General features: G+C 47.1%; 1 protein-coding gene across 1 annotated transcript in view; it reads left to right on the top strand.

Moving 5' to 3' along the window:
• Nucleotides 1–15,198, top strand: part of HUNK (hormonally up-regulated Neu-associated kinase) — a 104,636-nt gene that overhangs the window by 35,672 nt on the left and 53,766 nt on the right. Inside the window, exon 2 of the mRNA XM_045902560.3 lies at nucleotides 7,507–7,799. Within this exon, the coding sequence (XP_045758516.1) occupies nucleotides 7,507–7,799 (293 nt within the window). The remainder of the gene's footprint in view (nucleotides 1–7,506; nucleotides 7,800–15,198) is intronic.

Here is a 15,198-nt window from a genome sequence, read left to right as displayed (position 1 = left end):
AGGCTTGGGAGTCAAGGCTCTGGGGCCTTGGAGCCCGAAGGCCCAGCTGCCATGCTGAGCCACCCCATCACCTGCTGGAGTGTGGAAAGCAAGTGAGATCAGGAAAGAAACAGGTCCGGCCCCAGCCCTTGATGAAGGCACAGAGCCCTTGGCTCTTACTTAGGTTTTCATTCTTCTGCAGGATAAGGGAATCCCATAGAATTGTATGATGCTTGGGTGATCTTGTGGTCTGCTTGGGTGGCCATAACCACAGACTACAGACTGGGGGTGTAAGCAACAGACACTTATTTTCTTACAGCTCTGGAGGCTGGACATCCAAGATCAAGGTGTAGGGTTGGTTTCTGGTGAGGCCTCCTTCCTTGTTTATAGATGGCTATCCTCTTGCTGTGTCCTCACATGGCCTTTCCTCTATGCTTGAGCAGAGAGAGAGAGAGAGAGATCTGTGGTATCTCTTCCTCTTCTTATATGGACACCAAGTCTTATCAGATTAGGGCCTCACCCTTATCATCTCCTTTAATCTTAAATACCTTCTAAAGGCTCTTTTCTCCAAATACAGTCACCTTGGGGGTTCGGCTTCAACATACAGATTTTGCGGCAGGAGGGACACACTTCAGTCCGTAACAGATGGTAAACTTGAACCACAACAGAGGATCCGAGTTCTCCCCATGAGAGAGCCTGAAGATCCATGTCTCTTCCATAGTGTACACCTGGTGTGTGGAACAGTGTCAGGTGTATTTTAGGTGCTTAGTAGATGTTTGCTGAAGAAGAAAAGAGTCACTTGAGTTTAACATACATTATTCATTAAGAAACCAAAGCATTCTGGGGGCTCCTGGGTGGCTCAGTCCGTTAAGTGCCCAACTCTTGATTTCAACTCAGGTCATGATCTCAGAGTCCTGGGATGGAGCCCCGAATCAGGCTCTGCGCTCAGCAGGGAGTCTGCTTGAGGATTCTTCGTCTCCCTCTGCCCCTCCCCTGCTCATGTGTGTGCGCGCGTGCACGCTCTCTCTCAAATAAAGAAATCTTAAAAAAACAAAAAACCAAAGCATTCTGGAAGAAAGCTCCTTTTTTCGCTAATTTCCATGTAATAAGAAAATTCAGGTGGTCATGGCCTCTTACTCCCTGTGCCTTCTGATTATTTAAAACATGGTATGAAAGAGCTTAGATCAAAGAAAGACTCTAAACTTTCCAAAACCACAGCACACATTGTAGAAGGGGTAAAACATACGTGCATGTTTTTGTGATATTAAGGAGTAGGTCTTTGGTCAGCATTCTTTTTCTTAGTCGTATGGAAGATCCATTTTGCAAATCTGTCTTTTCATTTTAGAGATTGGACGCATCCACAATTCTTGATGTGTTTGAGAGTAATGAATTTTAAAGGCAGTGGAGGTGATCGAGGATGAAGGGATGAATTTTAAATCCTGTTAACTCTGATCCTGTGTAGACAGTCTCAACTAAGTCAATATTTAAAGAAGATGAGAGACTAGGCTGATATTAAACCATTGCCTTGGGATTTAAAAGCAACTCAATTCCAGAGAGTTCGGGATGCTGAAATGCGGTCCAGGTTTCTTTTTTAATCTGCCGGGGGAAGGAAACGCACATTTTTTTTTTTTTCTTAGCTGAACTAAGCTGGAGTGCTTTTTCACCCTCTCTATAGGTTGCTTCGGTGAAAGTAACAGTGGTAATGATAGTAAGAGCATCAATTTAAGGAGCACTTACTATGGGCCCGACATCGTACTAAGTGCTTTATGCACATTATCTTAGGTACGAGTGTGTGCCATGACGGGGTCAGATGATTTTGTGCATCCCTCCTTCTGAAATACAATTCAGTGCTGGAATTTTTCCTCCTAATACAGGACATTAAGCACGATTGCTTTTCTTTCTTTCTTTTTTTTTATTCTTATGTTAATCCCCATACATTACATCATTAGTTTTAGATGAAGTGTTCCATGATTCATTGTTTGTGCACAACACCCAGTGCTCCATGCAGAATGTGCCCTCCTCAATACCCACCACCAGGCTAACCCATTCTCCCACCCCTCTCCCCTCTAGAACCCTCAGAACCATCGTCTCTCATGGTTCGTCTACCCCTCCGATTTCCCCCGCTTCATTCTTCCCCTCCCGCTACTTTCTTCTTCTTTTTTTTTCTTAACATATATTGCATTATTTGTTTCAGAGGTACAGATCTGAGATTCAACAGTCTTGCACAATTCACAGCGCTTACCAGAGCACATACCCTCCCCAGTGTCTATCACCCAGTCACCCCATCCCTCCCACCCCACCCCCCACTCCAGCAACCCTCAGTTTGTTTCCTGCAATTAAGAATTCCTCATATCAGTGAGATCATATGATATATGTCTTTCTCTGTTTGACTTATTTCACTCAACATAACACCCTCCAGCTCCATCCACGTCGTTGCAAATGGCAAGATCTCATTCCTTTTGATGGCTACATAATATTCCATTGTATATATATACCACCTCTTCTTTATCCATTCATCTGTCGATGGACATCTTGGCTCTTTCCACAGTTTATGATTTCTTTTCTGCTACTCATCTTTCTCCTGTCAAATTGGGATCCAAGCACTTCAGCTCCTCTCCCTTTCCTGTGTTGCTCCTCCCCTTCCATGCGGAGCAGACTCCCCCACCTTTTCCTTTCTTTTTTTTTTAAATATTTTATTTATTTATTTGACAGGGAGAGACACAGAGAGAGAGGGAACACAAGCAGGGGGAGTGGGAGAGGGAGAAGCAGGCTTCCCGCTGAGCAGGGAGCCCGATGCGGAGCTCGATCCCAGGACCCTGGGATCATGACCTGAGTCGAAGGCAGACGCTTAACGACTGAGCCACCCAGGCGCCCCCCCCCTTTCCCTTTTCATCCTCAGGATCTTCTTACCTGCAGATACCCCTTCTCTCCTGCATCTTCCCCCCACCCCGCCCCAAGCATTTATTTATTTATTTTAGAGAGAGAGAGTGCACAAGTGGGAGGGGTAGAGGGAGAGGGAGAGAGAATCTCAAGCAGACACCACGGTGATTAGAGCCTGAGTCGGGGTCGATCTCACAACCCTGAGATCAGGACCTGAGCCAAAGCCAAGAGTGGGACATTTAATCCACCATGCCACCCAGGTGCCCATCTCCTGTATCTTTACATAGCTACCATCCAGTTATCTTAGATACACTCATTATTTTGGTCTTGGGGGGATTTCCTTTCCTTTCTTAGGAGCTTAGCTATTTAAATTTGCTGATCTTTTCCATCACTGGTAGGCATTTTTTTTTTTTTGGTGGGAGCGGGGGGAGGGGTGGTGGAGGACGGTAGGAGTTGCCAGGTTGTGAGAAATGCAATTTCTTACTTAATGAGAGAAGTTGGTGAATAATCCATTTCAACTGTGGTCCACTGGAGCCGTGTTATTCTCTCTCTGTTCATTTTCCACCACCCCCGCAAGACTTGGCAACTCCTCTTGGAAACATGGGGGCAGTCTTTGAAAACGGATCCCTTTGTAAGATTTCGGGAGACTTTGCAACTTGAGTCTGTTGAAGAGCTGCAGTCGTTGGATTCACCTTCCACAGCAAGATTGTTTCTCTTGATGTGCCGAGGATGACATCCAGGCTTCCGTACCCCCTTGACACCCCCCCACCACCCACCCCTCCCCAAACACACGCTTTCAGTTGGGTCCTTGGCCTTGGTCCTCAGCTTGAGTCTGCACCCATTTAATTTTTACTTGGTACAACTCTCCTGACTCCAGCAGTTTCTCTTTTCGGCAAGAGACCCATCAGCATGCCGAGATTCCACCTCGTAGAATCAGTGTTGGATCTACTCTGCCTGCAAATCTCTGATTACTGTCAAATTAAATTAGATGCCTCCCTTTGCTGATCATTGACTGCCTTTCCCTTAATTTCCCACTCAGTGTTTCCCATTTCAGTTGTTAGAGATGACGCTGATGTAATCAAGAACGGCATTCCGTTTTCAGTATTATCAAGGCAGAGGTGATAAGTGTCCGGGGTGAAGTAAAAAGCCTGGGGCTGGGGTGGTGCGTGGAAATGGAGCGGGGGGTTAGTGGGGTGACTTGGGGGGCTCAGGGCCTTCACTTGGGGGGGTTCTCAGAACCAGCAGAGCATGGGAACCCAGGTACCCAGTGACAGGGGGGCACATCTGGTGTGCTAGTGTCCTGGGGCTATGTGACAGAGCCCCGCACACTTGGTGGCTTAAAGCAACAGGAATGTATTCTCTCGCAGTTCTGGAGGCCAGAAGTCCAAAGTCAATGTCATTGGCCCAAACTCAAGGTGTTGCCAGGGCCATGCTCCCTCCGATGGTTCTGGTAGCTGCGGGACGCCCTGGCTTGTGGGCCGCCGCCGCCGTCTCTCTCCTCCTTTCCACAGCCTGCTCCTCTGGGTATTTGTGCGAAATCTCCCCCCCCCGGCCTCTGTTTCATAAAGACACTTGAGCTGACACTTAGGGCCCACCGGAGGGTCCCGGTTAATCTCATCTCAAAATCCTTCGCTTTTTCCGAATAAGGCCCCATTCACACGCTCCAGGGAGTAGGACTGAAAGTCCTTGGGTGGCCGTTATATAACCTACGACAGACAATTGAAGAGCTAAATAAATTATCCTAATAATTATTGTGTGCTCTGTTGAAAAAGGCAGATTGTATTACTGCCTGGCTTTCAGACTATTGTTTGTTCATAGGACTTTTAAGAACTTCATTGCCAGAGGACTTTTAAGAACTTCATTGCCAATTTTTAAAACATTGCAACACAGACTCAAGCAGAGACAGAATCTAATTGTACTTTTCAGCATCGCTCTTTCTCTCCACCCTCACGAGACAATGGATGTGTACATAGGGATATGCGCACGCACACATATGGGTATGCACATGCACACCCATATGTGTGTATATGTGGGTGCAGATGTCTGTGGATGTCTGTGCATGTGTGTGTGTGCATGTGTGTGTATATATTTGTGTATATATTTTTTGGGGGGGGGGAGGGTCACAAATGAGTACAGTTTTTAAAGCTTTTAATCTAGCATTTCCTGACCTTGTTGGGGCCAAACTACAGCCTGAGTGGGGGGACAGCCTCAGCCTCAGCCTGACTTGGGCTACGGCAGACCCCCAGCTTGTCTGTCCGTTGGCCGATTGTCCCCTCTTAGTCATATTTTTGGATTAAGGACCTGAAAATCCCCCATTAAAATGGGTGAAGGGGTTCAAAAGGCACAAACTTCCAGTTATCAGATAAATAAGTCCTAGGGTTATAACATACAACATGATGACTATAGTTAACAATACCGTCTTGTATATTTGAAAGTTGCTGAGGTAGAACATCTTAAAAGTTCCTATCACACACACACACACACACGCAAGTTATAACTATGTGTAGTGATGGATGTTAACTAAATTTATTGTGGTAATCCATTTGGAGGATCTACACCATCTCAAATCAGTATGCCATCTACCTAAAACTACTGTACTGTTACATGTCAATTTAAAAATTTTAAAAAAATAAGTGAGACTCTGCTCTCCAGAAGAGAGAATACATTAAGCTATTCACAGCTATTTTTGCATCAGTGGTTAAAAATAAAAAGGTTCAATGATTCGCTCGGGTGGTAACCTGTTGGTCCCTTACTGTTTATGCAGGGCTGCGCGTGATGAAGAGGAGAGTGGTCCCTGCTTCAGGGGCTGAGTGCTCAGTGGGACTGCAGCTGATGGCTGTGGTGGGCCCTAGGGAAAAGGAGAGAAAGCACCCTCTGGGAGGGAGGTGGGACTTGAGTTAGCGGCTTCAGGACTGGGGTGTTCGGATGGGTTGGGGGTGGTGGCATGAACACAAGCTTGGAGGGTAACCCAGTGTGTATTCGGGAGAGAGAGGAGACTGGCTCCCAGGGCAGCTGGGGTTGGCCTGGTTGGAGGAGCTTGAGTGCTGGGCCAGGGAGTGTGGACCTTGCATTGTAGGCAGCGGTGAGTCCCAAAGAGCTTTAAGCGAGAAATCAGAGTTCCAGACCCAGTGATTTCGAGGCAGAGCATAGAGTGACTTCAAGGGCAGCCAAGACAAGCACCAGGGAAAAGGGGTAGGGCATTGATGTCATAGTCCAGGCTAGTGGTGGCCAGACTTAATTATTATTATTATTATTAAGGATTTTATTTATTTATTTGAAAGAGAGTGAGAGTGAGAGAGAGAGAGAGCATGAGCTGGGGTGGGGATAGAGGGAGAAGGAGACTCCTCCCTAAGCAGGGAGCCCGACGCGGGGCTCGATCCCAGGACCCTGAGATCATGACCTGAGCCAAAGGCAGACGCTTAACTGACTGAACCACCCAGGCGCCCCCAAGACCGAATTGATTTTTTAATCACAAACCTATGTCAGGAAAAAATGTGTGAACTCCTCACTGCAAATATTGTCTGTCAATCATTTACCAATCATTTATTTTTGATCTATATCATAACTCTGTACTAATATATTGAGTATATTATGAAAGTTATAAAATATAATCACACAAAAAGGAAATAAATAGAGGTGGAAGAACCACTCTTTGGGTCCCACACCCTGTGGCTCAGTAGTCTTCCATGGATACGTCCCTTGGGTTGTTCGAGTTCCAGGGATGGTGCATCTGGGTGCTGGAGGCATGGTCCTAAATAAACCGGATCAGTGGCGTGGGAACAGAGAGGAAGGAAAGGTGAGGAGGCATCAGCAGAAGGAATCGACATGATGTCAGCGGCTGGTCCCATAGCAAGAGGAGCGAAGTCGTAAAGGGCAAAAACAGTGGTGTGTTTTAGGGCCTGGTGAGCAGGGAGGTGAATGCCACCAAAGGGAGGGGGTGCAGATCTGGCTGGAAAAGACAAAATCCCCCTCCTCCCTCTTTCCCTGCCTTTATGCAAAGCTGGAGGGGCTGTGCATGTGACATGTTGATTGTGAGGGCAGTGACCCAGGAGGGGTGTTCTGTGCGTAGCTGGGATATAGCCCTGGAGCAGCAACCACCAGGATCCTGATGTAGGGCCAAGAGCTAACTTGCACCATAATTCACCAAGGGGAAGAGGAGAACGCTGGAGGCCAGAGGGCCTGATGCAGGGCAGAGAAAGGGCGGGAGAGAGGAGAGGGCATGGCATCCCTCAGGTCCCCAGCCATACCCTAGAACTGAAGATGGGGACAGATTTAGCTCTTTCAGAAATGGAGGTCCTGGGGATCCCAGCCCCTGGATGGATGCTCAGCCTGAGAGGGAGCCAGGAGAGGCCCTTGGCTGGAGTAGAACTTGGCATTTCAGGCTGTGGAAAACCAAGTTCAACACTGACTCTTCACTGCGCCTTCCAGATGACCATTCAAGTTTGCCTAATTTTACTCTCTTCCTTAATAATTGGATCTGGTTCCTGATGTTACACTTTTCCTTTTTCCCCCTGATGCTTATTTTATAAGGGTTTTCTCCTGGTACAGAGAAGTAGCTGTGTACTTTCCTAGGGTTCTTGTGAAGGATGAGGGAATAACCTTTGCTCGCAATGTCTGACAACAGCCACGTTCTCGATGTTTCCTCAGGTGGCCATAAAAGTCATCGACAAGAAGAGAGCCAAAAAGGACACTTATGTCACCAAGAACCTTCGGCGAGAGGGGCAGATTCAGCAGATGATCCGCCACCCCAACATCACCCAGCTCCTTGATATCTTAGAGACGGAGAATAGCTATTACCTGGTCATGGAGCTATGTCCCGGGGGCAACCTGATGCACAAGATCTATGAGAAGAAGCGGCTGGAGGAGTCTGAAGCCCGCAGATACATCAGGCAGCTCATCTCTGCCGTGGAGCACCTGCACCGGGCTGGGGTGGTCCACAGGTAAGAGCCCTGCCCTGCTGCTGATCACCGACTCTGTGCTGAATGGCCGGACAGCGCTTCCGTGTGCTCCACGCAAGGCTGAATGGTTGCAGCGTGCTTTACAGTTCTTCTGCATGTGTCATGGAATTATTTTGTGAGCTGGGTTAATGCCATCGTGGGGTTAAGAGAGTGACATCAGAAGCCAGAGTGCCTGGGTTTGCATCCTGGCTCTGCCCTTTCATAGTTGTGTGACCCTGGGCAAATTAATTACGTAGCCACTCTGAACCTCAATCTCTTCTTCTGTAAAACGAGAATAATAACGATACTTGTCTTATGGTTGGTGTAAGGGTTAATAGATAGAATGTTATGAGTGAATATATGAAAAGTGCTTGGAACCGGGCTTGGTACATAATAAGGGCCATGTTAAGTGTTGGCTGCTCTTCTTATTTGCAAAGTATAATGAGACCAGTTGCTCAGGAGCCTGAAAGAAGAATCAATGTTAAGATGGCATGAGATTGTTTTTCAGCTAGTGCTAGGGATGGTGTTTTCACTGTATTTGCCTTATATGTGGTGGTTGCTCAATAGCTGTTTTATTCACCTGAATTGAATCACCATTTAAATTGCGAACTTCCGGGGCGCCTGGGTGGCTCAGTCGTTAAGCGTCTGCCTTCGGCTCAGGTCATGATCCCGGGGTCCTGGGATCGAGCCCCGCATCGGGCTCCCTGCTTGGGCGGAAGCCTGCTTCTCCCTCTCCTTCTGCGTGCCACTCTCCCTGCTTGTGCTCTCTCTCTCTGTCAAATAAATAAATAAAAAATCTTTAAAAAAAAAAAAATAAATTGCGAACTTGCTCTTGCAAGGGAGGGGTGGTTCCCATAAGCCAGACCCACCTTGTGAATGCTTATGAAAATCAAACTTTTTCTTGACCAGTCTGTTCCCTCCTGAGGAGGAGCTCCACAAGGAGAAGGGAATGGGAATAGCATTTTTAGCAATGTTGTCATTTTTAGTTCTGTATTAAAAGAAAATGGAAAACAAAAAGAGAGAAATATTTAAAAAGTGGCCCTCTTTTCCTCCCAAGGAAATGTGGACTTCACCAATAAATGCATAGTTCTTCCTTCTTGAAATTATGATTAATAATCACTCTAGGTTGTTGAGAAAAATTAGGGGTCATGTCTCATTGATTATCATTTTAAAAAGCAAGATCAAGTCATGAAATGTGTTATGTGCATGTGTGTGGGTATATATATGTGTATACACACATGCACATGTATGTTTGACTTTTTTTGTATTGAGGTACAATTCACATACAGTGAAATTCATTTTGAAGTGTACAATTCAGCCGTTTTAACATATTGACAGAGTTGTGCAACTCTTATCACTATCTGATTTTGGAATATTTTCATCACTCCAAAAAAAAGCCCTGTACCCATCAGTACTGAGCACGTGTTTGCTCTCATTAGTTCTGAGCCCATCTCATTACAGAAGAAGAGATTGAGGTTCAGAGTGGCTAAGTAATTAATTTGCCCAGGGTCACACAACCCAGGCACTCTGGCTTCTGATGTCACTCTCTTTTTGTCACATTACCCCGTGTTAAGATTGCCTGAGATACTCCACGTTTAAGATATGAGGTTTTAAATCACTCTCCATTCTCCCCCTCCTCCCAGTGCCTGGTAGCTGCTAATCTGCTTTCTGTCTGCGGATTTGCCTGTTCTAGACATTTCGTATAAAAGGAAACAAACAGTATGTGGTCTTTAGGATTGACTTCTTTTTATGTAGCATCATGTTTTCAAGATTCATCCCTAGTGTGCCATCTATCAGTACGTCACTCCTTTTTATGGCTGAGTACTAGTCCGTTGCAGGGAGAGACCACATTTTGTTTACCCATTCATCAGTTTATGGACATTTGGGCTGTTTACAACCTTTTGGCTACTGTGAACGACGCTACTATGAACCTTTGTATACAGGTTATAGCATGAACATGTGTTTTCACTTCTTTTGTAGAATTCTACCTTTAGGAGCGGAACTGCTAGGTCATATGGCAACTCTATGTTTGACCTTTGGACCAGACACATATTTTTAAAAATTCAGCTTCTCACGGTGCGTGTTACGTGTTTGAAAGCCACTCAGGTTGTGATCAGCGAAGAAAGCAGCTCTAGGCCTTTCATTAACAGAACTTGTACTCATGGGATTGGATGCTCTGCCCCCTTGTACATAAGCCTAGGGCCACCGTCGGGGTGGTTCCCTGGCTCAGTCCCTGCAGGTGGATCATTTCCTCACTGAGGTGAGAGAATCTCTTCGTGTAGTCATGAAATCTCGGTTCATTAGAACTCTTTGAGTTTATATCAGCAAGGAAGGGAACATTCAGAAATTTGAGGTGAATAGCACTATTTTTGGCTCTTTCCCACAATACCCTTGTGAAGCCTGTTGTGTCATGGCTCTGCCACGATTAGGAGAACAACGGTGGTGAGTGTGCCTGGTTCTATCTTTGTTTATGGCCATGACAAAGGCAGAAACCTCAGGAATGAATCAGCCGGGATAACGGACTCTGCTGGTCCCAGCGGACCCTGGACGAGCAGGGGAAAACCAGTGAGGGCTGTGCGTGGCTCCCCGGCCTCTCCCGCAGGAAACTCTCAACAAGCCTTTTAAAGTAATTTTAACAAATTCCAATCGCTCTCAGTGCAATTACTGTCAGAATGTCAAAGGAATGAATTTAATAATGTTTTGATAGCAAAGACGGTGTGCTTTTCTTCCTCTGATCTCTGGCGTTCTACTTCTTCCTCTCTCCTTGGAAAGAGATTCGTCAGCCCGAAATGGCAGAGGCTCAGATCTTTTAAAATTAGAGAAGATGGGAAACCTGGAGGAGTTCTTCGTGTTTCTGTCTAGCAATCATGTTAATGAGTGCCAGTGCGCGGGACGTCGGGGGTTAGGTGGGGGAGACGTCACATGAGGATGTTTGTTCGGAAGAGACTCATGGGTGACTTTAGCTGAATGACTTGTCTTTTTCCCAGATTTTATAGTGCCAATTTTTAGCATACTTGACCCAGCTTACCGCGGGAATACTCTTCAGTGTAGCCCCTCTCCATGGTGGAAATTTCTCTCCTATATGCTGCAGAGATGGAATGGACTTTCATAATGATTTTGAAGTTAGATTTTGCAAATGAGTAAGAGAGTATAGTATTTCAGGGGAGGTCCGGAGTCACTCGTTGGGAAGATTTCTGAGCAAATAGATTGGATCATCCAAAAGGATTTAGGGTGAGTTTTGGTGGCTGTGTATATACAATGATTTAAAGGGCTTTCGGTTATGTGTGTTGGAGGATGCTCTAAATGCGAAGTTCCTGATTAGGCTGATAGTATATCCTTGTGTCCTTTCAGCTTAATGCTTGGCAAAGCCTTCATTTCCTGTGACACGAAATCTAAATATTTAATTATGTACTCAGAACTACTGAAATATCATTTAAAGGAAGCAAATCTTGAAAACTCATGTAAATATTGTAAGTGGAAAGAGAAAAAAGGAAGCCAAAGCTCTGTCTAGCAGATTCCCTAAGCTGGCAGAGAAATTCTTCTTAAACTGGACCTGCCAGGACCTTTGTGTCTTTGGCTCTAAAAGGGCCGTGGCTTTTACAAAAGTAGAGTATGGTCTCGTTTCTTCATTACCCCGTGTTAGGATTGCCTGAGATACTCCACGTTTAAGATATGAGGTTTTTGTTTTTTTTGTTTTTTTCTTTTTTCTCTCAAACGTGCTCACCCAGCACGATGCCAAAACCTGATGATTTGCCTATTGTCGATGGAACGTTGACTCTTAACATCGATCAGTGAAAAGTGTGATTATACCGAGAGGCTAATTTGAGATTCATCTGTTCATTCAAAATAACAAAGTCCAATCAAACTGTACAGACAAAACATCACAGGGTAACACAGTACCGCCCTCCCTAAGCAGGAAGAGACAAGCCTTGGGGCCCCGCGGGACCAGGACGGGGAGACACATGATCAAAGGGAGTGTGAGCCTGTATTTGGACGGACGTCCGCGCCACCACTCCCAAGGCCATGACCTTACTCATTCATCAATATTGGGAAAGGGCCTTCTGTGCTCAAGAGGAATGCAGCGGACGAGAAGGGGCGCTTCTTTGTTCTCTTGGACCTGACAAGAAGCACTGGTAGGGTCTTAAGTTCTTTTAACTCTTAGGTTTTCTTGGAGAGGGGAGGGAGGAGAAGGCGGATGAGAAGGGGTAACTTCTGCTCACATCCAGGAACTGTTTGGGATCCCAGGGCCTTCTGCTGAGAGAGAGCACCTATCTGGAGGCGCCGGTGATATATATCAAAGGTTTTGTGTTTCAGCTGGGTTTGGAAAATACAATTGGAAATATGAGATTTCACAAAGCTCTAACGTAGCAGCTTTGTGGAGTGGGGTATCCAGCGGTCAGCGGTGTTGATTCTGAAGCCAGACCTCCCGCACCCACATGCTGGTTCTGCCACTTAAAAATTGCATCAGGCAAATCACTCAGGCTTTCGTGCCTCCCTACACAATAGGGATAATGGATTATCCACTTCACGCGGTTGTTGTGAAGATTGAATGAGTCGATTCGTGTGAAGTGTCAGAACTGAGACAGTAAGTACTGAGCACGTGTTTGCTCTCATTAGTTCTGAGCCCACCTCATTCATTCTGTGCCTGGGAAACCAAAGCTTGCGTTCTGTGTGCTCAAGGCCTCACGGATGTCCTGGGCTTATACTCATCCCGCTCATCCTTCAGGTCCTCGCTCTAAGCTCACCTCCTCCAGGCGGCTCTCCAGGCTAGGCCCCCCTGGTCATAGACTCACACTGCATTTCTGCTTTGCTTTCCAAACACTTTTCGAACGAGAACTGACTTTGTTTGATATCTGTTTTCTGCACAGGCCACAAGCGAGCTCAGCATCGAGCCTGGTAGGCACACAGCAAGACTTTGTTGAATGCATGAAGGGGAAGTTGAATGAGCACAGCTAGTGTTAGAGTTGGCCCTTGGATGGAAGCGTGCTGGTAGCCAGCTCCGTGTTTGTTCTGGAATATTCCATTCTGCCCCTGGAATTTCGGAGGAGTTTCTTCATTGACTTAGTACCAATTTGTTTATTTTTCAGGTCACAATCTGTAGAGTGGCATCTTTTTAGTGACTGAACAGCTCTTTCATTTTATAAACAGTTCATTTCTGGAGCACTGTAGGAACTCAATAAAAGGTTTCATTTGGAATATATGAATTAGGTACATGCTTAACAAATTATTCTTCTGTTTTTTCAAAACGCCCATATTGTAAGTAAATCGGTGATTAAAAAATCATTTGCTTTTCATACAGTGCTTTTAGAGATAAACCTAACCCAAAAAAACCCTCTTGTTTCCTGCAAAATGCTGATGGCCTTGGGGAGTTATGTGCTTTTCTTGGATGCTTTATTCTTAGCTTATTGCTAAAATCCATCTCCACAGGCCCAAATTTCTCCTCCAGACCTAATCCTGTCTGAGTTTGCTCTGGACACCCCCTGGGCTCCTGCTTCCTGATCTTTCATTTGAGGGCTGATGGCCCCCAGTGCTGTTTGCTTATCACCTGATTAATGACCCGTTCAAGCCTTTTCTGGGCTCTGCAATGCACTTGTCTTAGCACCTTTATTATCCTCGGCTCCAGCCTCTCACCTCATCTCTGCTAGCGGTTGGTTAGCCTCCTGGTTAGCCTCCGAGCGGCCACCAAATGCTTGGGCACATTTTCCCACTTCCTCCTGCTCAGGGCCTGCCAGGCAGCTACTCTTGGGACGCCGTTTTTCGCACCAGAATCAGGCGCTCGATGTTTAAATGACTTGCCCAGGGCCACAGGCTGGGCAGTTAGAGAGCCTGTCTGTCCTTGTCCCCAGCTGCTGGGTCTTGCCCTGAGACTGTGCTCAGTGCCTCTGCCCCGGGTCTTCCTGGCTCCTCCGTGGCTCACACCGCCTGCTTTCCGCGGCCTTGAACCCCGGCTGCGCCTTGCGCTCAGTTCTTCACTCTCATCTTCCGTCTCCACCCGAGGGGCATGCACTCTGGGGTCCCTTCGTCTAGGCCTGAGGTTTGTTAGGGGCCCGACCTTTCCTTCACTCCCATCCCAGTGTTCACATGCACACTCACACACACACACACATACACATGCGTGCACGCACACACACGTGCACACGTGCAGCCCCACCCCACCCATATACACACATGCGCACCCACACATGCACGCGCCGCCCACCCACGCACATGCATGCAAGCACACACTCTCGCATACATGCACGCACACACAGGTACGCACACACGCACATGCACACTCACGCTCTACGCTTCCCCAGTACTGCTCCCGGCTGCAGTTGTTCTGAAGGCGCCCAGCAGCTGCTTCCCCTCCCCTCACCCCCTGAGCACCAGGACCCCGTATGTTTGTTATGGCAGCGGGGTCCTCCCTGACACACACCCCTCTGGGAGGGCTGTGACTGGAGTTCTTGGTGGCTAGCCTCCAAACCTTAGAGATTCCATCATTCAAGAAACGCAAGGAGAGTGTGGGTGCATGAGTAGGTGCAGGGGGGGGGCGGAGGGGCGTGCTTGGTAGCCTGTGGGTGAACCTTTAATTGTTAGTCCTGTTGGAGCTTGTTCTTTTGAAATAAACTAGAACAAAGGGCTGGTGCTTAGGGCTTTCCCCCTTGGGTCCTCTCAGTCTCTGGAGAAACACCCACCAACCTCGCCCAGTCTCCCCCTTCCCGAAGCACAATAGACCCGGGTAACCAAGGTCAGGTCTGCAGAGCGCTGTGAAGAGAGACCCTTGGGCATTTCTCCCAGAACTGCCCAGTTTCCAGAGAAGACTCTGTGCCTGAACCCTGAGGCCTTTTCTGGGCTGGCTCCCTCCTTTGTTCCCAAGACACATGGTAATTTCCTTTAGTAAATTCCCAAGACACATGCACCCCACCCCCCCACCCCAGCATTGGCCAGGTAACCCGATCCTCTGGTGCCCCCTTATATTAGGGCATGCCCTGTCCCCTTTCTTGCTTGTCCTGACTCCTCTTTGAAGCTCCTTTGGCCAAGGAAAAAGCTGTTTCCCCCCATCCAGGGGCCTTTTTCTTCCCTTCCCTTTTTTTCCTGTGTTACAAGTTTACTCCGAACTTCCAGTCTGCCTGCCACAAGGAGAAACTCCTCACACTGCAGGACCGTGGGAAGAGCCTCCTACTTCTCTCTCCCCTCTATAAAGTGATTAATCAGATCCAGGAGCATTACTGTGAAATTGAGCATTGCCTCCATCAAGTGCGAACCAGTCAGCTGTCCAGAACCTTCCTTCCCCTATGTCGAACCTGACACTTAACAGAGCCAAATATTTTGTTCTTGGTGGTGAAACTAGTGTAAGTACAATGCTTTTCACATGGACCACGGGGAGGTTTTCTGGATAACAGGCCTACCAGTATTTTCTTGA

This window comes from Mirounga angustirostris, unplaced genomic scaffold, assembly GCF_029215605.1.
Source record: "Mirounga angustirostris isolate CCGP_5_RB_7025 unplaced genomic scaffold, mMirAng1.0.hap1 SCAF_1, whole genome shotgun sequence".
Classification (NCBI taxonomy): domain Eukaryota; kingdom Metazoa; phylum Chordata; class Mammalia; order Carnivora; family Phocidae; genus Mirounga; species Mirounga angustirostris.
The sequence above is the reverse complement of the archived record's forward strand: the minus strand, read 5'-3'. Positions and strand labels throughout refer to the sequence as shown.